The 24,493-nt window shown below is 40.9% G+C and overlaps 1 protein-coding gene across 1 annotated transcript in view; it reads left to right on the top strand.

The window, feature by feature from the left end:
• Positions 1–24,493, top strand: part of CDAN1 (codanin 1) — a 49,210-nt gene that overhangs the window by 22,049 nt on the left and 2,668 nt on the right. The window contains exons 8-27 of the mRNA XM_075193275.1: positions 2,548–2,657; positions 2,856–2,945; positions 7,881–7,956; positions 9,146–9,354; positions 10,613–10,727; positions 11,401–11,544; positions 11,732–11,898; positions 12,372–12,456; positions 12,556–12,645; positions 15,976–16,030; positions 17,773–17,906; positions 18,440–18,543; positions 18,830–18,979; positions 19,930–19,993; positions 20,917–20,995; positions 21,069–21,223; positions 22,730–22,837; positions 23,282–23,345; positions 23,435–23,625; positions 24,260–24,367. Of these exons, the coding sequence (XP_075049376.1) occupies positions 2,548–2,657; positions 2,856–2,945; positions 7,881–7,956; positions 9,146–9,354; positions 10,613–10,727; positions 11,401–11,544; positions 11,732–11,898; positions 12,372–12,456; positions 12,556–12,645; positions 15,976–16,030; positions 17,773–17,906; positions 18,440–18,543; positions 18,830–18,979; positions 19,930–19,993; positions 20,917–20,995; positions 21,069–21,223; positions 22,730–22,837; positions 23,282–23,345; positions 23,435–23,625; positions 24,260–24,367 (2,298 nt within the window). The remainder of the gene's footprint in view (positions 1–2,547; positions 2,658–2,855; positions 2,946–7,880; positions 7,957–9,145; positions 9,355–10,612; positions 10,728–11,400; positions 11,545–11,731; positions 11,899–12,371; positions 12,457–12,555; positions 12,646–15,975; positions 16,031–17,772; positions 17,907–18,439; positions 18,544–18,829; positions 18,980–19,929; positions 19,994–20,916; positions 20,996–21,068; positions 21,224–22,729; positions 22,838–23,281; positions 23,346–23,434; positions 23,626–24,259; positions 24,368–24,493) is intronic.

Genomic DNA, 24,493 nt, shown 5'->3' with positions numbered 1-24,493 from the left:
TGTCTTGTACGAGTTTGTAGTGGACCCTTACTTGACTGAAGAGGAAGGCAAAATTAGGTAACCTGGAATCCAAGTCTATGACAGTGATTGTTTCCATTAACTCGCATTCAGGGCTCCCAAGATTAGGTGCCTCAATGGTTTGGCGACATTTTTCCTATATATAGACCCTTCATTTTTATGACTGTCCTATGGCCTCTTTCAGACATTGCGTCATCAAAAACACTTTGGACAAGATTTTGTAACGTCGTCTTAAGAGCTTATTTTCCACAACCAGTTTGTCTCTTAGGGCAGCTTTTGCAGTTACTTGGGTGGTGAAGAAAACCTTTTAAATGAGCAGAGCAAGTTCTAGAGGAGATGCAAAATGTCACACCTTGTAACAGGTGCAGCTTCCCTCTAATATCTTGGATGAGTCATCCAACACAGTGGGCATGACCCTTGATTCCACCATGTTATCAGCCAGATCTTTGACCAGTTCAGACTGCCCTGACAGATGACCCAGTTGGCTACCTTTTTCTGCAAAGGTGGTTTCTGGGCTGGATCCTTCTGCAGTGAAAATAGAGACACATTTTTGAAGTCTCACCCTAGCTGCCAGTGGTTCTAGACTTCCAGAAGAGTGGCCCAAAGACCTCTTCCAATAGTCATCCAGCCAAGGAGATGAGAGCCAGGGATGACTATTTGGCCAATCCGCATTATCAATTGGAAATAGTTGATATCCTTTTTAAGCTTCCCCTGAATAATTTCTTCCTCTCGCGTATTCCCAGACCTAAGGGTATATTTACTAAACTCTGGGTTCTTGCAGATTCTGTCATTTTATAGGCTGTACTAAAGAAATAACTAGAATCTGATTGGTTGCTATAGGCAACATTTCCATTTTTTAAAACCGCAGTTTAGTAAATATACCCGCTGGAGTACAGTGATTTATGCCATTCAACAATGCAAAGGCTTCTGGATGCAGTCGCCATCTGCTCTGTCTTGGATTACCCTTTGGATGTTCATCAAACCGGATGGTTATTCCATCCCTGTTGGATCCAGAGTTTCTCAAAAAATACCTTCCTTTAGAGTGGTTCCAGGTGGAGTCATTTTGGACGGTGATACAGACCATCAGAGATAGGTAGGTTCTAGTATGACTGTTTATAAAATGCCAATCTTGGAGGACACTCCTGCTCTTTCTCCACATTGCACCAGGAAGTGAGTGTAGTTCAAAGTTTTGGATGCCCCTTTGGTCTGTCATCATCTAGCTTGTGTTTATCTTGGTCTTGTTAGTCCTATGTCTGGATGATATTCTAGGAAGGCCCAATCCAGGATGCTTGGTAATTCATAATTTCCATTTTACCATGATGCTAGTGTAGTCCCACAGCTGTACTATAAACAGCCACAAAACATTTCAAAACCTTGCTTTAGAGAGTGTTACCCAGGGCAGAAGTCACTCTCTCCAAATGTTTCCACTTCTTACCATTTCACTTATTATCATCCCGTTCTTCATGGCTGTGGTCTTGATTCTAGTAGCAATTCCACATGTACCCTATTCAGACTACTTTTTACGATCATGGAATAAGTCTCTTGGACACCTCAAGACTTTCATCTGACTCTTTCACATCTAGGTTGCCTCGCTGTGGTTTTGGATGAGTTTTTTACATCTTAAATAGGATACCCTACCTGACACTGGAAAATGGTGCCCCCAGATTGAGCAAAATATCTCAGATCCTGCAGTAGGCAGAGCATTTTGTTCCATCCATTTTCCTTATTCTCTGTTGCCCTAGATTACCCTAGTAGGCAGATCTGATTGGTCTCTCAGTCAATCAGCTTTCCCCTCTGTCGAACATCTCAAGGTCTCTCCAGTCTCCAGTGCTTCATGGAGACAACTTTAAAAGCATGCCCTTGAAGCACAGATTGTTGCCGACTCCGATATTGAGAATTTGGTGTACGTGCAGAAGCCACATTCTCATGTCTGTCTAAGGGTTTGGAAGTGGTTCATATGTCTTGTTTGCTTCTTTTTCCTACAAGGAGAACCAGGACTTGGTTTTGGGTTTTCTCAAGGTGCAGGTCTCTACCCTTTTGTTATTCAGTGCCAGCTGGTCCTGATATTAAAGCACTTTACAAGGAGCAGGCATTGTATGCCTACCCTTCCATTCTTCAGTTTCTCAGAGTAGAGTTTTCTCATGTGGAAGGTGTTTTTTTTTTCCCCACTAGCTTTCTCAGCTACGCATGTTTCAGAGCTGGTGGCATTTTCCATGCCTTATCTTTTTCTGAAAATAAGGTGGTCCTTTTGCATTTACGCAAAAGTTCATGAACTTGTTTTTCCAACCCAGGAGTTTTGTGCCATTCTTGTGTTAAAAATCTCTGTACTTTTAGTTTTATCTGATAAAGGACCCTTTCAGTTTGCGTGGTGAATTTCCCATTTACCTACATTTTATTGATTTGGGTGGAATTATTTGAGGTTATTTGAGTAGATCATTTGACTGGCACTGTGGCTTGCAGTTTTTTTTTTTTATTAAAGACAACAACCTTGTTTATTTGAATAACAATATCATTCTCTATGTTTTACAGGTATCTATTCTGCTCCCATCAACCCTCCATTCTGTGTCTTTCCAACCAGAGACTGATAACCGTTCCAACTTTCCAAGTGATCGGGCATTTCACATTTTTAAAAAGCAGAGGTAGGCTGGTGTGTGTCTTAAATATCAGTCTAATGTATACTAAGTGTCTTTCTCCTATTCTTCCGGTTTCTATCACGTTGTGTGAATATGCTGTTATGTACTTAGAAGATGTAAAGAGATTCATATCAAGCTAACTGGCTTATACTAGGCGTTTTATCCTTTTGTCCACATAAATTGACTATTCTGTATATGTTCCAGGGATATTTTCTATGAACTGTTACGTGAGTGGGAAGATTACCATGAAAAGGCAGACTGGGATTTTGAGCGCTGCCTGGGCAATAAGATCAGGTATGTCCTGCTTCTTTGTACATTACTTACTCCACAAGCACAGTTGCAATTTCTGACCTAAACCTCCATGGGGGCAAATATTAAAGGACCAATTCAATTCACCATGACATCCTATTGGAGCCTCTTGCAAGTAAAAATCAGTGAAGTTTTGGTTATACCCCGAGTCGTGTGCAGCCACTCCAATGGAACCTCGCTGTTAATTGAAATCCCCCCTAATAGGCCTATGTAAGAACTATTTTGTGTAAGTGATACTTTGATGGCTAACTGGGTGTAGTCTCCATATTTTATAAATGTTTCACAAAGTATCTGTGTTACTCTTGCTGATTTTAACTGCAACAGTTCTGTCATCTCTTCTGCTGCTTAAGGCTGTGTCCTTGTGGCCTTTTTTTTCTTCTGCCTGTAAAAATATTAGCAGTTTTTGTGTGTGCTTTTCTTTAGATATGAATGAAGGAGTGTATTGTGAGCATATCTGTGCTAAAGTGTTTCAAATTCAAATGTGTGTGGGGGGAATAATTTATTTTTTAACAAGCTATGGCAGGTTTATTTAAAGAATTACTGTAGTTTTTGTCATTGGAGATTATTATTTTATTATTATTATCTTTGACTTATAAGGCGCCACAAAGGGTCCGCAGCGCCGTACAGTACATATACAGAAAAATGGATGGTAGATTATATATATATATATATATATATATATATAAATATATATGTGTGTGTGTGTGTGTGTGTGTGTGTTTTTGTGAGCATATTTATACAAATTATACACTTTTTCCCCCCTTGTAATTGTTGGTGCATGTAAAGCAGTTGTTAATTTTTATCCCAGGTTTGAAGGTCTCTTTGTGTGCCCTCGCTCCTTGTAGGGGGAACAAAAGTGATCATTATTGACCCAGTTAAACAGATTAAATTATCTGTGTGTGATTAAAGGTATTCTCAGAACATGATCTGTTGTGGGTATTTGAGGACCTGAGTTCAGAAACCCTGGTCTAGAATAGTAATGATAAAAGAAATAATATGTTTTTACCTGTAACTTACAGCTGAACATTGAATTTTACATAATTTTACTCTAAATAAAACAAAAGAATCCACAAAACGGTGCAAGCATTTTATTAAAAAAGTGGTGTAACCTCCCACACTCCAAAAACATACTGGTAGGTTAATTGGCTGCTATCAAAATTGACCCTAGTCTCTCCCTCCCTCTCTGTCTGTCTGTCTGTGTGTGAGTGTGTGTCTATATTAGGGAATTTAGACTAAGCCCCAATGGAGCAGGGACTGATGTGAATGAGTTCTCTGTACAGCGCTGCGGAATTAGTGGCGCTATATAAATAAATGATGATGATCTTACAGGGTTAATTTTCTAGTGTAGTCTGTGTCTGCCATTGTTTCCTCCTTATCTATCATGTCTGAGAAGTGGAGTTATTCCAAATCTAAGTCTGAGTACACACTATAAAAAAATCTCTCCCGATGCGATATCCTTAATGATTTTACCAACGACTAAAAGAAAAGAAAAAGTCCCGATCAGCAGCCGATTCATGTGCACACACTAAACACATTTTACACGGTTTACTTTCAGATCTGTGCTCTTTATCTGTCATAACAATCAGCTAAAAAGATTGTGACTCTGCACACTCCATAGAGATCTATGGATGCTGCTGGCCGTGAGTGCATACACACCGCAGAACTGGAACAACATTGTTGAATGAGATTTTTAGTCTGGTTTAAAATCAAATGAAACGATACGATGAGCTTTGGAACAATAATTGTTCATCATTGCAACATACACACTACTGCGACATTGGGCTGAACGGTCGTTTATTGTCTGATTGGCCCGATAATCGTCTGAAAACTCTGTAGTGTGTAAGTCTGGAGGTGTCTCATCGGTCATACCTGTGTGCCAAGCTTCATGCTCGTATGCTTTATGCGCAGCATGCGAGGCTGGAAGCCCTCTGTCAATCGCATAGGTGGTTTCTTCCACTATAAGGAGGATCTTTGAGAATACTTCAGGGGCTAAACCCCTGAAGCGGCAAACTTACGCCAGTGCTGGAGATGAACTGGTTGTGAGTATTCCTCTCAGGAGGTAGTGGAAGAGTTAGACTTTGAGGATTCCCTTGTGTCTCGATGAGGACTGTACATGACAGTCCTGGGTTGAAGATTTGCAGCAGACAATAAACACCCAGGACAGGGAGGAGTCAGCTGACCCTGACAATACAGTATTTAAGAGGAAGGATGAGCACATGCTTTATTTTCCTTTGTCTCCACAGTTGGATAATGTGCTCTGTGAAGCATGGGCTTAACCTGAACAGACATTTTCTAGTAACCCGCAGGTTGCTGTCCCTTTACCCTCTGCGAAAGTGGTAACAGATAAATTGGAAAATCCACCTAAATTGTATGCCCCTATAGCCCATCTGTCCAAGGCCGCCATTATTCTGATCTGGAATGCTGCAACTCTTAAGGACAGTACAGATAGGAACATAGAAGCCATTCTTCAATTTATGTATCAGCTGTGGCTTCTCTTAGGCCCATTTTAGCTTTTCCTCAGGTGAATAAGGTTGTGAAAACTGGTATACGCAACTGCTGGAGGGTTTGCAGAATTAGTAGTAGTTGGTTGAGCACATCTGAGAGGAGTCTTGAGTATTTGGGGGACTTGGCTTTGGGTGTCGGTCTCATTGTGATTAGAATCTTGGTTTCAGTAGATTCAGTCTAAGAAGATTCTGGAGTCCTTGCCCTTTTCTGCTAATGTCTTATTCGGTCCAGAACTGGATAAGATCATTACTAAGGAGATGGACTTGAAGAGTTCATTCCTGATGGTAAGTTTTCGTAAGGCACAGGGTTCTCAGTTTTGGTCTTTTCGTGCCACTGGTATCAAGAAAGCGTTCCTCTGCCTATCGTAAAGGAAAGTATAGCGGAAAACAAGCCTGGTCAGCTAGGAAACAGACGGTCAAACACTGACATGGTTTGTTTTGTATCATGAGTAGTCAGTCCACCATACAGCTGTGGGGAGAGCCCATCTGCTTCTCTTCTGGATTCAGAGGTTTGTTTCTACTTGGCTATTCAAACATTTCTTCAGGCCCCCTGATGAAAATGCCTAGTTGAAGGCGGAAAAATGCGTCAGTTGACGCCGGCATAACAGTGGTATTGTTAACTTACAGCATTGTTCGTGGAAGCACAATTTGTGTGAAGTTATTGTGATTCGACAATTTCCAGCCCTTAGCAGGATTGTTAAATGAGACACCGGAATAACATTTCAAGGAACAGCTAGTGAGTCCATGTAACGTGGATAAGGATTGCAAGCATCTTTGATACAGAGACTTGGTTTTATTATTATCTACCTAAAAGGATCTCTTGAGGCTTTTTTAGAAGCCACCTACACTTGTGAACTGCTATATACATAGTCTCAATCAGGACTGTCCTGTGGTATATTATAGAAACAATTCCCTCTTTACATACTGGGAATATTGGATTCATTTATGTATGCCATATCAATGGACACTGCTTCCTAAGGACAATATTCTGCTTGAAATGTATTCCTTTCTGTTATGCTGAGCATGATGATTAGATTATATATGAATATTAGGGATTATTTTTAATACATTGTCTTAATAAATTATATAATTTATTATCATTGCTTTTACATGCACATGCAGCTTGCACACCTGGGCTTGACAGAATTTAGTTACCACACTGATTGAGAAAGGTTGCCAACACCTGATCAACAACTTGCTAATTGATATCACTTTTGCCTCTCAGAGCTGTCATTAGAGGGAAAGGGACCTGTGACCTCCTCCAAGAGAGATGCTTCCCCCCCCCTCCTTTCCTCCCTGCTCCCTATCCAGAGGCTGATTTATCTGGGTCTGCTGTTGGACACTCGACAGAGGGCATCTCTCTGGGAGACCAGATAAATACCTTACAAGGAATGATGATGGGGCTCTTATATGGACATCAGTTCTGTTCTGCATGTAAGGTTCTTGGAAATATGGTCTTCACTTTAAAGAACGTATAATCTTCATGAGTCCATTCAAGGGCGTTCCAAATCGAACTCCTCTCGAAATGGACAAGTCTCACTTTTATCTGAACACACAACAGATGTCTCCGAACGCGTTACTCACTCCTCTGGTGGTTGACCAAGACAGTCGTGGTACACAGATATTCTCAGGATGTTGATGGGTCGATTGTGGCATCTTCCACATAGTAAGATTCTGCTAATAAAGGGAACGTTTTACCTTCAGAGCTTAGTGCGACAGGCTTTAATGGTGTGGCAGTTGAAGCTATGATTCTTAGGAAAATGTTCACTGACAGGGTAATAGTTAACATTCTCAGGATCACAAAACTTTTTTTGGGAAAAACTTTGTAAGTTCCATAAGACCTATGTTTCTTTGTGTAAGAATAAGAAGTTTACAGTTGGCCTGTCTCCTACTGTTCCTACGGGATGGTTAGGATAATGATTTGAAACGGAGTTTGCTCAAAGTTCAAATATCTGTGCTCTGTTTTATTCCTAGCGCTCTTACAAGAGGTACAGACCTTTTCACAGGGCAATGACGCATTAGAGACAACCATTCAGTCCTCCTGTAGTCCCTTGGGACTTGTATTTAGTGTTGAAGGCATTACACTGGATTTGGTGGATGTTAGGTTTCTCACATGGAAGACTGCTTAACTTCTGACCATTTCCACTGCCCGGAGGGGGCTGGAGCTGAGGGCTCTGTCTGCCAAAAACCAGGGTCACTCAGGACTTAATCTCCTGCAACCTGAGAGGAAATCTGGAAGAATTTTTTTTTCCGGAAGGGTATCATTTGTGCGCTCTCCCATCAAATGTATGGGGGGAAATTTTATTGATTGTTTCTTCATTGCAGCAAAGCTCTGAGGGCTTGTGGGTGTTAGCCTGGTGGGAACCTGGGATTGTGTATAAGACAATAACATTTCTGTGTTCATATTTCCTTTCAGGGCTATGATGTCCAACCTATCTGTGGCCTCTAATCACAGTCATTTTGCTAGACTGTTTCAGAAGCAGCTTCTTCAGGTAATGAATACCGTGTTCACTGTCTGTTGTGTCTTTGAATGCTGCGTTTCTCTTTGCGGATTGCCTGTTCTCCATTTTTGGTTAGATTATTGTGTCCTGCTGCCTCAAATTAATTCTTGCCTTCAGACCATTATGGTATTTATGTGAAAATGGGCATAGTTCTGTTTTGACGCATATATTTTATTTGCTTAGTAGGTGGAGTTTTTCATGAGCTGCAACACCATAAAACACTAGCTGTATGTATTGCTAGATCCATTTTTCCTCTTTGATGTGCCAAAGAAAAGTAACACTCACGCTGGAGTTAGTTTCAAATGCTACGTCAGTGTTCTCACCTGGATCTTTTTCTCGGGGGCTCCACCCGCTGTTTTTACTTGGCACCCGGATCTTGGAGCCCAACAGGGTCCTATTATAATAGAATAAACCATTGTTTCTCCTATTGGAACAGGCACCATGTGAGCACTACAGCCAGCAGTGTGTGTTACACCACTGACCACCAGTCTGACCAGTCCTGGCAGGTGTGGGCAATGACCTCCAAAACTTTTCAATATTATTGCAAAGAATTGCGCTGGCTCCACCCGGCTACAACTTGATGCCACCCGACTGGCAAAATTTTCTGGGGAGAACACTGTGGGGTATATTTACTAAACTGCGGGTTTGAAAAAGTGGAGATGTTGCCTACAGCAACCAATCAGATTCTAGCTGTCATTTTGTAGAGTGCACTAAATAGATGACAGCTAGAATCTGATTGGTTGCTATAGGCAACATCTCCACTTTTTCAAACCCGCAGCTTAGTAAATCTAGCCCTGTATGTTTATATATAATTTATTCATCCATACTTGAGGAGACACCTAAACAACTAGTAAATGTGGTCTTCAAAATTTTGTTCCATTCTACTTTTCATACCCACACGTTTCGGATTCAGAGGTGAATTGTCTTGCTGCAAAGAACCTGGTTATTATTGTGTCAATGTATTCACGGAATATCTTTTACAATTGTACATGATATGCTAAACAACCATTAACCCCTAAACAAGGCCTGTTGTTTTAAAATAAAACTTGTCCATTATTTGTAGCGAGTGGATTCCTAACACAATTTGCTTACGTCAGGTCTTGCTAAAGTGCCAAAAAATAAAACTGTTGTAACTTAATTTAAGCCATCAATGTCTGCCTTTATTTTGGTCTATTTTCAGATGTGTAAGGGGCCGAGTGGAGGGATGGGAGGTGTTGGTGATAACCCAGACCAGGATGTGCTCAACATGCTTGGCTCTGACAACCTCAACAGGCTGAAGCGATTACAGGAGAGATTTGTGGCCCCTCAGAGTGTTGGCGGTCCCTGTCCTCCGCCTTCATTTCCTGGGTTCCAGGAATTCTTCAGAGACTTCATACTCAGTGCAGGAAAGTGAGTACTTGGAATGGGACAGCCCTTTGTCTTGATGTGTTCTCTCACCTTTGTTCTTTCCTGTTCTTGCATCAATACTAATTTTTGCTATCCTCTTTATGAATTTGTTTTTCCTACTCCGTGTAGTCTTAGATGAAACACATTTATGGTGAAGATCTTTTCTTTTTTCGTTTTCTCTGATATTATTTACATAAAACTGACATTCCTAGCCAAATTGCTTATAACTTTAACTATTGGAAGCTGCTAAACCCATTGCTTGCAAGACTATGGATTATTCTTCAACCGAAGCATATACATTTTTGTCTTGCAATCACATGTTTATATGCCCATTGTGTGACCTCAGAGTTAAATGTCAGTGTTTTCTAAGAGCTGTCATAACACAGGTAATTAGTGGCCTTTAATTTACAGTGCATTTATCTTTAGAAGGCCCATGCATTTTCAAAGCGTCTAGTACTTTGAGTCTATTTCTCTATTTAATGACTAGCCGTCCCGGGTGATGGATAACTTTGTGTTGGGTGGACTTCAATGAGTAAAGATAAAAAGCTTACCATCCACACTTAATCTCCCAAGGTCTCTGAGGGCGTCTAATGGTCCCACCCCACACGCCAGGCTCCTCTTCCTGCATGACTTGTCTTAAAATGGTCCAATCAAGAAGTGGAGAGTTAAATTTAGCATAAGACTTACAGCGCAGGGGACCCCAGTGGATGTGGCAAATGGAGTGTGGAAAGGAAGTTAAAAGTGTTTTATTGCACCAAACTACACTCAAAATATTTTTTTACTGGGTCTCTCTCTTCTGGAATTTCTTCTGTTGCTGAACTAAGCCAGAGTACTGCTTTTAAGACCAGGCTGAGGAGAGAACTATTGACCGTTTTGACGCAACCTGTCCTAGAGATTGTCTCTAAGGTTGGGAAGTATTGAGTAAATTCAGCATCTGATTGGAGAGGAACCACCACCAGTCAGTTAGTTGCTAGATTCACTACTCTTGAAAATCCTAACTGGTCTTCACCAGATTCTCTCCTCTGGTCACTCCGGCGACTCATGCAAAGTATTTGGTGGAAGATAGTGTATTCATTAAAGATGTTTGTGTTCTCCAAAAGTAGACAACTCCTTATTTCAATTATGGAAGCTTTGGTTAACATTTTTCATGAATAAGATCTCTGAAAAGCCTTGGTGGGCCATTAGTTGGGCAGTTGATTGGTATAGTAAGGTTCTATTTCTCGATGTCACTTTTTGACCTCTGTTTCATTTGCCGATGCAGTTATCAGTTTAATCAGCATCTAGTGGACAGTCTATGCCAGGAAATACAAGAGCTAGATGCTATTTCCATTGTGGAACACGAGGCAACAGTTGGGGAATTGGATATGGAGGAACAGGTAAGATGCTGTTTTAATTAATAATTAAGGTTTTAAAAAATATTTTCTTTTTTGCACAAGAGAAGTGAGTGGAAAGAGGGAAAGCATATATAAGAGAATAATGGAAGGGTAGATGTTATAGACTTGATGGGGGACGTTTTAGAAACCAGCAACTACTAAAACATGCAGACAGGGCTGTATAAAAATGCAAAACTCAGCTGTTCCCATATGCCTTTAAAATATTACAGTATATACATATGCAATGTATGTGTCTGTGTGTGAGACAAATACTTTGCATGTCTAGCAAGTGATACCTCATATGCATGCCTATATTTCATCAGCATATTTTGTTTTTTTGTTTTGTTTTTAATGTCACTGCCATTTGTGGTGTTGAATACCACTCTTTATACTACAAGAATGAAAAACCAGGAAAGCAATAGTATTTCAATTAGAAATATGTCTCACCTTGCATCTTACTGGTTACATCAGGTTAAATGGTCAATAGACTATAAAAGGACCTGTTGTGATTTATTTGACAGTATATTAGTTATTTTAAAGTGAAACTTTCAGTGCTGTTTGTTCTAATATGTTCAAATCAAACATTCACAGACAAAAATCGGCATAAAAAAACTCTTATCCCGTTCTGATAAATTCAATTTATTGACGTTGTCTAATGTTTCAAAACTTGTTTCAGAATGAAAAAATACGCTTTGCTTCAATTCTGTTAACTCTCAGACTCCTGGCAAAGTTTTTGGGGTTTGTGACGTTCTTGCCGTATAGAGCTACAGAATCTCTCACTGGTGAATTGCAAGAATCTGCAGTTGCCTTACGGAACCAGGTAAAATTTAGTATTATTCACCTATTGGAAAAATGGTCTTCCCTATTACTTTCACTCTCCTTGTACACTTTCCTCCTCTTTCTACAACCCTTTCATTCCTCCTTTCTCTCTCTGTTTCCTCTGTATCACTATTTTTCTTTCTCTGTCACATTAAGTACTACTCCTGGATGTTTTCATGTCTTTCTAGACTCGCCCCATGTTAGACGTGTTGCGGTTGCTCAGGCGCTCCATACAGGACCATCGCACAGTGCTGACTGTTCCATGGGCAGTAGAGTATCTGTCATTGGTGGATTGTGTCGCCCCCTACCTTGATTATTACAGGAAGGTTTTCTGCCTATTGCTGCATCTCTACAGGTGAAAAAAACAATGATATTCTCACCGATTCAAATTAAAAGGACAATATTGTGAGGCAAGGTAACCCTTGGAATTGGTGATCCCTAGGTAACTGTGCAGTCTACTAGCGCCAGAAACACAGTCAAGATGTATTGTCTGCAACCGTTTTAAAACAGATGAAAAATCCTATTGTCAACAAGCTCAGACTGATGCATTAAATTGCGGCATTTTAATAGCCACCATTGGGTAGAAAATAAAGTTTTTTTTAGAAATTCCTTGCATGTAGAAGTGGTAATAATAGTTCTTTAAAAGGTATACACTATTCCTGAGGGAGCCTGTTTCATGACTGCTTAAGAAAGTATAGTGACTGATACTTCTGCCTAGGAAGGCTGCATTACCTTTTCTGCACTGATATTGTACTCTGTTTCGGCCCTGTCTTGGTGGTGTCAGGAACAGGCGAATGATTGGTTTCTGCTTGTTATTTATGTTCTCAGATATAAGCTGATCCTGAGTGAGGAGAAAGAGATGGGTTTATTAAACAAACTACTGCTTCTAAGTGTTCTGGGCTGGCTTTTCCAGGTATTTCCTGCTGCTCCTTATTATGTTTATAAATCTTTTTCCATTACTTGCAGATAGTGATTATTGAAGTTTCTCATGTTATATGGTTATTTTATAAAGGTGCCAGCAGTGCCAGAAGATATGTTTTTCAACAGTGAAGCTGTCCGGGAAGTGCTTTCGGTCAGTGCAGTGGTAGCAACACAGGCACTGGTAAGTGTGTCTTTTCATACTAGTTTGTTTTGTGCTATGCTGCATTTATTTACTTTTAATAGATCAGCTTGTATCGTCCCTGAGAAGGTGGTGGGTTTCTTTAGCTCACAGACTCTTATCAATTTTAGCCCTGAATCGATTAAAGCAGGCCTGTCCAACCTGCGGCCCTCCAGGTGTTGTGAAACTACAAGCCCCAGCATGCTTTGCCAGTAGACAACCTGTTGATAGCTGGAAGGGCATGCTGGGACTTGTAGTTTCACAAACATCTGGGGGGCCGCAGGTTGGACAGGCCTGGATTAAAGAGAGCATGGTAAGTGAGCTTTTTTTAAAAAAAGACGCAGGGCAGAGTGGATCTCTCTTCAGGGGAGTACTGACTAGAAGTCACTAATCCCGTCAGAGCAGTCCAGGATTGTGCCTGTGTGGCCGTTGAAGAATTTCTTTGTGGACCTGCTAAAAGCATGAATACATTGAGCTTAGTCCATACCACGTAGTACTGAAAAGGGTTACGCAGCAGTCGGGATTTCGCATTGAAGTGACTGATAGATGCTGGTGAGGTATAGGAAAGTGCAGTTTGCAATGTGGTGAACCCTCTGGTATTGATTGTTTGCTATGATTTTGTGAACTGTGTGTTTTTATGGAATTTTTTTTATATCAATTATTTGCATCAGTGATTTATTTAACCCTTTGTCGAGGTACCATGAAGCCCATTGCTGACCTACGGGTAGGCCAGTTGAATGGCTGGGCAGACAGGTTAAAAATTACCCCAGGATCCTCACATCTTAGTTCAGATTTCAGGATGGTACAGGAACAGAGATGTGGAGAAGGGATCTGTGGATCCGCAAGTTTCCAGGTTGCATTCCCTATATACTCTTAGAGGTTCCAGGACATTTAATATGGGCTAGCAACTAGCAGGAGAGCTGGGATAACGGCATCTCCTGTGCATTCAGCTGATTCTCTCTCGGCAATGCCTGAGTCTGGAAAGGTCTGGCACCTAACATAGCTTTTGGACTTCTTTTTCTGTTGTATCTATCTTGACAGAGTACAAAGGTGAAAGCCCCAGTACCTTGAGCTCTTCTTTCTGAGAATCGGCACGGGCTACGTTCCTAATTCAGTCTCTAACATTTCAAGATGTATGAGTGCCTAGAGTTTCCTCTTTCACCAAAACATAAGTGTACCGCTTCCCTACAGAGTAGGCTCCTGGAAAATGTATCTGATAAGTTTACGTTGACCCCCTTCCGCAAGGTATGAGGAAAAGAAACTAGACACGACAATGAAGATGGGGCCCAAGATAATTCAGCAGCTCTATTAGAATCCGGCAAGTCATCACAGCAACTCATTCGGTCGAACGTCTCATGAAGGCTTTACTTTCAGCCTTGAACATTAAGTAGTTCCAAGATTTCTGGTCTAAAACCGTGCCCGCTTTTTAGAAACAATGCCATGTCCCAGGTGTTCCTTTTAAAGGCCTGATCCAATGAGTTGCAGGTTCGTTGTCTTCAGCTTACTATCTTAGTCACACAGCTGCTTTATAAACAGCACTGACATTGTCTACGTGTTGTTTTTCTTGGGTCTCCTTTTCTTTCTTCAGTGTCTTGGAGTGTGTTCTTTACTCAGATAAAATTTTGATATCCAGGAGCATCTTTTACACTTCTGAAAAGCCTGCACATTAACATCCAGTAGTGGTGGGAACCATTTGTACAATTCCATATGTGCTCCTTTCACACTGTGCACTTTTGCATTCTAGTAACAGGTCCATTGGGCACCTGAAAAGTCCCAGGCGACAAACTGACAGGGTGGTTTCAGCCCTGAGGTGGTGGATAGTTCACACTCATCTGATGGAGAGACCTTTTGTCCCGGAATGGCAGTTTGTCACTATGTACAATAGTATCGTGTGAAGGAAGATTGATTTTCTCCATCACCACACCCAGTGTAGTGGTCTGCTCAGGTGTCCCATTTTACTGATCAATGTCCTGGAACGCAGCACTGTCTGTCTGCACCTGCTCATCACTCCTCAAAGGCTGGACAGGTATGGTACAGATGGACAATATCAGTACAGTGACTTATCTGAACCATCGGTGGTGCAGTCATAGACCCTGGGCCGAGAGGGCCCATTCTTGCACATTCTTCATTGGGCAGTTCTTGTAAACCATTCTGGCATTGGACAACTGGGAGGAAGATTTCCTTAGTTATCAACGCCAGGCGAATGGTCCCTGCATTCTGATATTTTTCAGTGCCTTGTACATGTGGTTTTCTAAAACAGAGCAGTTGGGGTCGCTGCTATATCACAAATTAACCCCTTATTGCTGTGCAACATATTTGGACCTGGAGCATGTGTCTCACTAATGTGCTGATGGTTCCATGGCTGATCCACTTCTTATGACTTTTATCTTGGATTCTGTGGAAAGTCACACTAGTAGGGGTGTAGGCGTTGTTGTACTGGTGGTTCCGTGGCTATTTCACTTCTGATTCTTACCCTTGACTCTGCTTATATCTTGGATTCTATGGAAAGTCACAGAAGTAGAAGTGTAGGCGTTGTTCATTTGCAGACTGTTCTGATATGCATATCAGGTTGCTTGGTAGACCAATCAACCTGGGTGTCTCATTCTTTGGCCAGATCGTCTCTTTCATTGCCCCCTCTTTCGAAAGCGTCATTCAGAACTGGCTTTAATGACATGTTAGTCTGTGACTGTGATTCAGCAAGTGTGAGGACTGTAGGGGCTGCATGTGATACCTGTAGGGAGGGAATAAAGGCATGCAGCAGTCAGAGTTAGATTGTGCCTTCTGGGGGCTCTATCAACTAAGTAGCCGTGTGATACTTCTGTCATACGGATGTGGGAAGATTGTGCTGTCAAATTATCCTCTATGAAACACAGTTCATACCCCCAACTGGTTAAAAATGTGTTTAAAAATCCACTTTAGAGGGAAAAAATAGTTGTATGGGAGGAGGAAGAGATTCTGAAATCATGTCAAATCAATGCTCACTTATTGGTGTGCGTTTTACTTACAAATGAGAAATGTTAATGATCATACATTGTCAGTGGTTGAATTAATCAGGTACGGTTAACGTATTAAACTTCAGTAATGGTTACTGAATGGCAATGTTGTTATTATTGATTTGTAAGGCAGCACAGGGCTTTGCAGCGCATGACCATAGGGAAACCAGACAGACATAAAACAGGGACATCCATACAGACATGAAAACAAGGGTAGGGAGGACACTGCTCATAAGACTGGTTACATCATAATCTATCATTTTAACCACTATTTGTGGAGTATAAGAAGGCAACCACTCAATAAGAAAATATTTTACTTTTTGTTTCCCCCTTGCTTTAGGATTGTGTGCCTTTGGTGGATCAACAACTTCTATACAGCTGTTGTCCTTACATTGGTAAGTCATTGTATTTAAACATTCTGGTTCTAAACCATTTTATAGATAATTCAGAAAAGAGGCAATCACCCTCTTATGTTTTTCCATCTGTATATAATGTAGGGTTATTATTCTCTAATGCAATTTTCTCAACAGCACCATGGGTTAGAGACCATCCAACTGGGATTAATAAACGTATATATCCTCATCCTTTGACAGCTATATACCTAGGCATTATGCAATGGCCTGTTATGTTGGCCCTTTGAGTTTAATTAGCAGGCACAATCACCATTGAACAAAAAGACAGTTGTCAGCGCTTATCTTTTACACTGCATATCTGTGTGTATCTAGCAAAATGAAAACATGAGGTATTCGTTTATATTTTGATCAAAACATTTAAGCCTGCATCCCAATGTCAAGGGCACCTTATTATATGCAGGTCCTACACTGACCTATATGCTTTAAACACCATTAAAATGCAGTTAAAGTTAGATGCACTCACCTTCCAGGTAGAGGGGTTTACATCTAGCAAGGGCGGGCTTGTGTGAGCCCTTGACGCTACAATCACCATTGAGGTCACATGCTTTTGCAGCAATTGTATTTGTTTAGTGTCATAGCCTACTACTTTACCAGAGCCTATTTTTCTTGCCCTTGAGCTGTGATGCCTCATCCACTTAGCTGCTCCCTGATGCTTTTGTTTCCCTTTGGTGCCGTTCTAATCCCAGCTGCACTGTTGTGCGGAAACAATTTTAGAATGCAGCCACAATGTCTCATTATATCCCAGTCTTACTTCAGTAGGTATTGGTATAATTGCCCCTTCTTCTAAACAGTTTCTTCCGGCCCCACTTGGTTTTCTTCACCGGCAGACAGCTTCCACCATGTTGATGTGTTGAATCCTACCCAGCTATCATCTTGCACTATCAGTATTTAAATGGTCGTCTAATGTGGGGGCTATAAGCCTTATGATTGCCACTTAAATTGGTTTGCCCTATTGCTGTGGCACTTGTCTGTTTCTTTTCCTCCCTCTCTTTCATGCCATGATTTTGTTTCCAACTTTATACCTACAGGTTTTATTTTATTTCATGCTCAAGCTCTATTTTGTTTTTTTCTGGTGTCACCATGTCTTCCTCACAGACCCACTCTGCTCTGGTTTTCCGCATCTTGTCTGCAGTCCTCTGTTTCTCAGGCTCAGAGTTCAGTGTGACATCAGATCTCTTGATGTAATGAGCTAGTGTAGAATAGTTTCTTATTACAGTCCTTGTGAGGCAATATCAGCCTCTTACCCCACAGTTGTATGGTCTTTAACTTGAGTGCAAACACTGATGCTGAGGATGTAAGGTGACATTTGACTCAGAAAGCTATTCTTTTGGGTAAACTTTGTAGCTATGACAATTTCCTGTGTTAACAGTACTATGGTGCCTTGGGTTTTTGAATTGAGTATTTTCTATGTACCGCCCAGCTCCTTGGAGCTAAACCTTCAAGCATGATTCTGATAGGGCTTCCTGTGTATGACTTAATGTCCCCTTTCTAAAGGGGAGTCCAGCTGGAGCTGTTGTGTATATATTTTAGTGAAACGTGTAGTTTGGGGAAGGAGGCTCCGGCCATAGATAGCATCCAAGGAGACAATGATTTCTAAGGTTTGTGCCTCTGCCTTTTAATCTCGCAGTGAATTCTACCCAGCTTCTGAGCATTTCCTGGATGACACTATGGGTGTGTTTGCACCTTTTAACTTAGTCTGTAACTCAAATGTTTGCAATTTGCAGGAGAACTGCGGAAGTTGCTAATCTCTTTTGTGGCTGGTTGTGGCGCAAAGAACGGTGGTTTTTTAAGAAAAATCACTCCCACTGCTGCAGAGCCCCTGATGCCAAAACCCACTTTATCACAGAAAAAGCTTCAGGTAAAATGGCTTGTTCTGTTGTATGTTGTCTTAACAAACATTCCATGCCCCAGCATGTTTCACAATTCATCATAAAGATTGTAATCTAGCGAGCAGGGCCCTCTTACCCTCACTGTATTACCCAGTATTGTTTTATTACTGTTTGTTCCTTATTGTAAAGCGTTACAGAATATGCTGGGTCTATATAAAGTAACGTTGATGATAAAAATTAATTTCATAATTAAACCTGTAAGATATATTCACACATTAATCCTTGATGTTTCAGTTACTATTATTCTATGACCGCTCTGATGATGGCTCCATTATCTACTTCTATGTAGTCTAACAAAGTTTGTGTAATGCGTCATAAAATACAAGCCTAGCAAAATTGTCCAGGTATTTTGGACTGCGGAACATTATTTAACCCTTACTTTATGTAGTGCAGAGCCGCCAGCATGTTTTGTACACTTATTATAAACTACATGGAATAACTGGTGTAGTTTGGATCAGTGCCCGAATTTGGCAAAGGCTTTTTATCTGGATTGTTTCCACAGGCCGAGCTGGAACAAGCGTTCTTCCATAACCAGCCTCCCTCCCTACGCAGAACAGTGGAATTTGTGGCTGAACGGATCGGATCCAACTGTGTCAAGCACATAAAGTGAGTGATTGTAGTATGGTATAGCTTGCAAAACTATAGGTAGCTCTATTCTTTATACTATTGGTCAGTCAGGTACCATGACTATATATAGGCCAAAGACGCAGTGACTATGTATAGGCTAAAGACCTGGGACAATGTCAGGAACTATGGGGCAGATATGGTGTTTGTGTGGCATATAAAGCTGTGGAATGAGGTATTGTACTATGGCTGTGTCTCTCTAGTACCTGGGGAGTGTGGTGATGACATTGCAGGATGAAATATTACAATCGGTGCTTGTTAACTGCAGGGCTACTCTGGTGGCAGATCTTGTGAGAAGAGCAGAGGTCGTCCTGCAGGATAAGGTGACACAGGACAGTGCAAGCCACAGGAAGCTGCTGGACAGTGTATGTGTCAAGCTCTGCGAGGATGGACGGCAGGCTCTGCAGGAAGCACAAGAGTAAGCTAGTGTCATACATGGTCAGACCGATTCCTATTGTACCTGACATATTTCAAGGCAAAGTGTAAAACAATAGAAAATCAGCAAATGTATGAAATATCTCCTGACTTTAGTAATGTAGATGTTTTAGATGACACTTCTTTTACATAGCGCTCGGTGCCTCTGCATTCTGCACTATCCTTGCTCACAGGTGCCATCAGTGTTTGTGATGTGAGGAAAGCAGAGCCCTGGAATAAGGGTAATGCAGAATGCCGGTCATCCCTCAGTGACCTTGCATATGACAAACTGCGTGCTTGTTTGTGTACTTACATAGTGATCAGAATGTTGCATGGAAAACATCGAAGACAGAAGTTTGTAAATAATAATAATAAACTGCCTGAACAACCACGTCTCTCAAGTTAATAAAAAAAATACATTTTGAGTATCAAATCCACTTGTTTGGCAGGCACTAAAAATTAGTGTCATCTAATATTTGACAGGTTTTTAGTAATAATAATTTTCACACCTGAGATGCGAGTTTGTTGCACCCTCCTCCCCGTGCTGATGTTTGTTCTGTTACACAGCCATAAATGGGCCTAGTCGGATGTTACTATAGTATGCTGTACCCCACAGCATTTCCTCATGTCGTGTATGTAGTGCAGTTTACACCACCGTTCTCCACCTGCCCTAGAGCGTCTGTCCATGAGTTGTGTTTCAGGCATATTGCTAGTGTTGGGCATATGTACATAAAGGGTATGTTTACACACAATAGGTTCTCTATAACGGCATCCACAGAGAGATCAGCGTGGCAGTGATGGAGTTGACATGGAAAGTCTGACTAACCTGTGGTATGTGAGATTTAGGATTAGGGGATTAATTGAGTAACTGTATAAATGTAGTATATCAAGTGGTCAAAGTTCAAATTATAGTTGTTTGGGAGTAATCAAATTTTCCTATTCCTCTATATCTAGATACTGCAAGAAGGCAGCTCCAGAGGCTGTCCGAGTCCTGTTACCGGAGGAGATATCTTCATGTGTGGGTAGATTTTGTAATATTTATATACATATCAGTTATGGGTAGGTCCAGTTCTCATTATTTATTGGGGGAATTCTGTGTTATTGCTGGATATTATTTTTTTCACATCCAGAAAACGTTTCCCCGCCTGCTCTGTTCACCTATTTCCCCCCCTCTAAAAATGAACTGTTGCCTCACATTTAAATTCGTGCTCCTTAAATAATTGCACTGCAAATGTCATAGTGATCAGCTCATTGCGTCATGTGCTGTTCACCTCTACAGATTGTAATTATACATGTTTGTGAATGTTCCCAATGTTCCTCTAAAAAAAAACTGAGGGTCAGTGGTCAGGATAGAGGTCTCCAAACAGTGCCAGGAGAGAGGGGACAGGATACCATGGTATTGGCTACAGAGGATTCCTGCTTGAGAGGGGGTCAGGGGGAGAATGGGAGAGAGGGGGAGGGGTGGAGGCAGTATCTCAGGGAACAGAGAATAAGTTGCCAGGTGAAGGTTGGGAGTGAGAACTTGGTAAAGCAGAGAGTTTGGAAGGTTGCTGAATACTTTCTGGCAATAAGATTTTGGCCAAAAAATGCCTGGAAAACCCTTAGTAGGGGGTTTTCGGATGAAACCAGAATTCTTAATTATAGTGAATTGTCTGTCTTTTCTTTATGATATTATTCTCTGTGTGTCATCTAAAAGTGGCATCAGGCTAGATAGAGGGTTAGTAATGCCACTATGACATATCTATCAGAGACTGTTTGTTTATTACTGGGCATACACTCTCGCTCCTCTGCAGCAGGCTGTTACTACCAAACAACCAGGCAGACTTACTGTGTAGAAAGACACAGTGTGGGTCGGGTGATTCATACACAGGGACAGTGATGTCACAGCAGCCCAGTCTCAGATCTTTTACATGTATCTATAAAATGCTCTTTTCATACTAGGTCCTGAGTAGCGCTGAAGACATTGCAGTATCTCTGGCGACTGAGAAGGCCAGCACATGGCTGAATTCCAACATTTCTGGTAACTCAATCACTATTCAGATGCATCTTCATGCAGTATTGTCAGTATTGTAATATTATTTTATCCATCGCAGCATTAATCAAAAGGGAAGTGACAGCCACTTTCACTCGCATGGTGAAGTCACAGAGCGTGGTGTCATCCGTGAACTGTGAGGATGTGAGAAAAGGATGCCGGAAAGGTTGTGAGCACAAAGTAACGCTCCCCTCCAGACTCATCACAGAAATAAAGGTAGGTGTCTGCGATTAGTGAAGTCTAGGTACCTGGTTCACCAGACATTCCACCAAGCATGAGAACTATATACAGTAGCTTTATTCTATAAATCTATGCATCACAATACCCCACAACACAGGGAAACTCTCTACATTTAATGTGAAGCATTTCATATCTGAAATAGAGGCTTGGTTAAGTTCCTGGGGGAGTTTCATTCTTTCCTAGGAGCAAACCTTTTCCACCTGCTCATTTCTCTGTTACTATATATTCTACAATTACTACCACTTCAATTCAGCATTTAGCTTTTTCATGTAAAATGGTAAGTGACAATGCATGGGCTGTCGCTGCAGCAGCTGAGTGGGGATGTTCTCTTTACAAATGTAAGAGACTGTAGTAGTGTATCACTGAGAGGCTCCTCCACACACGCAAATGTAAAAATAGATGAAATGTTCGCAACATGTCACTATGTGCTATAGTGTCCATACCAAGAACTAGGTGCGGAGACTGGGTCCTTCTCTTTTCCAACAAAATATCAACATAACTTTATTGTACAACAGTAAATAATAAAATTAATACAGACAGTAAGTTTACATGAAAAAGTGGAGACGTTTCCTATAGCAACCAATCAGATTCTAGTTATTTATTTAGTACATTCTACAAAGTGTCTGCTAGAATCTGATTGGTTGCTATAGGCAACATCTTTTTTTTTTTTTTTTTTTTAACCCAAGGTTTAGTAAATATTCCCCCAGGAGAGCAGCCCAGCTCGTGCTTACATTCTATAGGAGTAGGGGAGCAGAGAGTGGGGCATGTTGTAAATTTTAGGCTATGTTTTTCTACCATGTCCATAAGGCAAAATGGGAAGAGAAAGTTGAATGCTGACATTTTTCCTTTGTTTTTATCTATATATTTTAAATCTGATACATTTTTATTTGGTTTTTACAGACAGACAAAAACAAAGAAACAAACAACACATCAAAGTTTACAGATAGCATAAGAACCACACTTGCTTTCCCTCACCCACATACCAAAGGGATATACAGTAACACCTCAAAAAAGTAATATATCCGGTAGCATTCTGTGAGGGTCACACATTGAATGTGATGACCTGCTTCATGTTTTCTGATGTCAAAAAAGTAACCGTACAGTACATCAGTATAGCCTTGATAAAGCTAAAGTTAATGGTAAAGTTAAGGTTAAAGCTAGAATGCACGTGGCTCTCTCCCCATGCTAAGAGTGATCGAGTCTGAGAGATGGAAATCCTCCAATCAGGCTCTATATCTCGAACTAAACCAGTGTGACCGAATCTTGCTCTTGGCCTTACGATATGTATACATGTATTTCTGGTGTTGCAAGGTCTCAATAACAAGAGCTCTTCAGCACATTTTCCCTGTTTTCCTACCTTATAAACCTTGTTTATAAATCCTGAATTTTGCTATATATTGTAGTATATGGTACACATTTCTGGTGGTGTGCAGAAGCTGCCTATACCACAGCGTTGTATTGAATTGTACATGTTTTTGGTAGGATGTCCTGAGTATCGCAGTGGGGCCGCGTGATGAAGAGGAGGGAGTGCAGAGTATACAGCTTAAGAGGTTTCTTGAGCGTCTCTCTGAAACTCTAAATTGCAGGAATGTAAGTATTGTATTGTGTGGCACTGTCAATGTTGGTGAATTAATATGGACCCTTAGGGCTAGATTTACAAAGCTGCGGGTTTGAAAAAGTGGGGCTGTTGCCTATAGCAACCAATCAGATTCTAGCTTTCATTTATTTAGTACCTTCTACAAAATGACAGCTAGAATCTGATTGGTTGCTATAGGCAACATCCCCACTTTTTCAAACCCGCAGCTTAGTAAATCTAGCCCTTAGTGATTAAGGGTCAGGCTCAAAATAATTGTAACGATAGTGGAATGTGTGTTTAATTTATTCAAAAAGAAAGTGAATACTTAAATTACTATTTAATGTTATTTTGTCAGAAATTTGTGTTAAAATATGAGTTTCAGCGTATTTGTAATCCAATATATGCAAACATATATCTTGCACACAAATATGTATACATTTGTTTTTGCATTATTACAGTATATTACCCCTTCAGCAGAACATCACCTTGCAAAGTGTACTGTGGAGCTGGCTTCTCTTTTGGGTAAGGGTGAGGCAGTATCTGGACATGGCCCGTCCATAAATCCCATGTACATGGACTTTGCCCTAAACTGAATGTTGTTCAATCTGCAGTGTCTGACCGAGTCCCATTGCTGGATTTCACTACTGTACATGAAGAGCAGATCAGGAAGAGGGAGGAAATAAGACACCTTCTAACAACATTGCTTGTAGTCTGGGAGAAAGACTTCAGGGTTCCAGTCCCCGTACAGCTAATGTTTAGTCACAAGAATATTGCTTATATTACAGATGTTCGGACACATGAGGTGAGATTAATTGGTTAGAGTGATGTATGTTAGAGAGAGAAGTGGAGTGAATGACACAGGCTCATACACGTGAGTGTAAGCAGTGCTGCTCCTTGCGTTCCTGTGAACACTCAGTGTGAGGTGAGCAGTTGTAGTGTTTCATCACCTGGTTTATCAAAGGCCAAATAACACAATCAACATTGTAGTCCTCACTAGTAAGGTGTGATTGACCTAGGGTGACAGCATCTTGCTGTTGTCATTCTCCTGCTCATCCGCTGTGACCACAGATGTGACCAGGGCAGGGATGGAACAACCAAGCAGGAAGCACATAGATATTTAGTAGGTGGAGCACAGAGTAACCTGGGGCACATATCAAATTGATGCTTCCAAATGTACCTCAATATGAGATGAAGATCATACAATAAATGAAGTGAAAAGGTGTCAACAAATGTATATACCATATACACTTTATTTTCATTCAGGTATAACCCGGCAAAGTACATGGCATTTATACATAGCTGTGTTTTTACGTTGTACTCTTGTCAGACATGTAAGCTGATCTGTGTATATGGCACTGAACACATGTAGGTCAGTGGAGGATTGTCTTGGCCTGCAGTGAGATGGGAATGTAATAGAGGTTTGTTCTGCGTTACAGTGGGAACTGTTTGCGTTTATACTCCGACGCCTGGTTGGCATGGGTCTTATACGGCACAAGGAGATTGAGGATCATATATGCAGGCTTCAAGAGTATAACTGGACATCGGTATGTATTCCTACTGCCTGGAGATTGTTGTAAGTGGACAAAGATGATATCTGTTTATTTAATGAATGTTATAAAATGTCAATTGTTTCGTTTTTTAATTAGTGTTTACTCAGGGTTACTTTTTAA

The sequence above is a fragment of the Mixophyes fleayi genome, chromosome 12, assembly GCF_038048845.1.
Source record: "Mixophyes fleayi isolate aMixFle1 chromosome 12, aMixFle1.hap1, whole genome shotgun sequence".
Classification (NCBI taxonomy): domain Eukaryota; kingdom Metazoa; phylum Chordata; class Amphibia; order Anura; family Limnodynastidae; genus Mixophyes; species Mixophyes fleayi.
The sequence above is the reverse complement of the archived record's forward strand: the minus strand, read 5'-3'. Positions and strand labels throughout refer to the sequence as shown.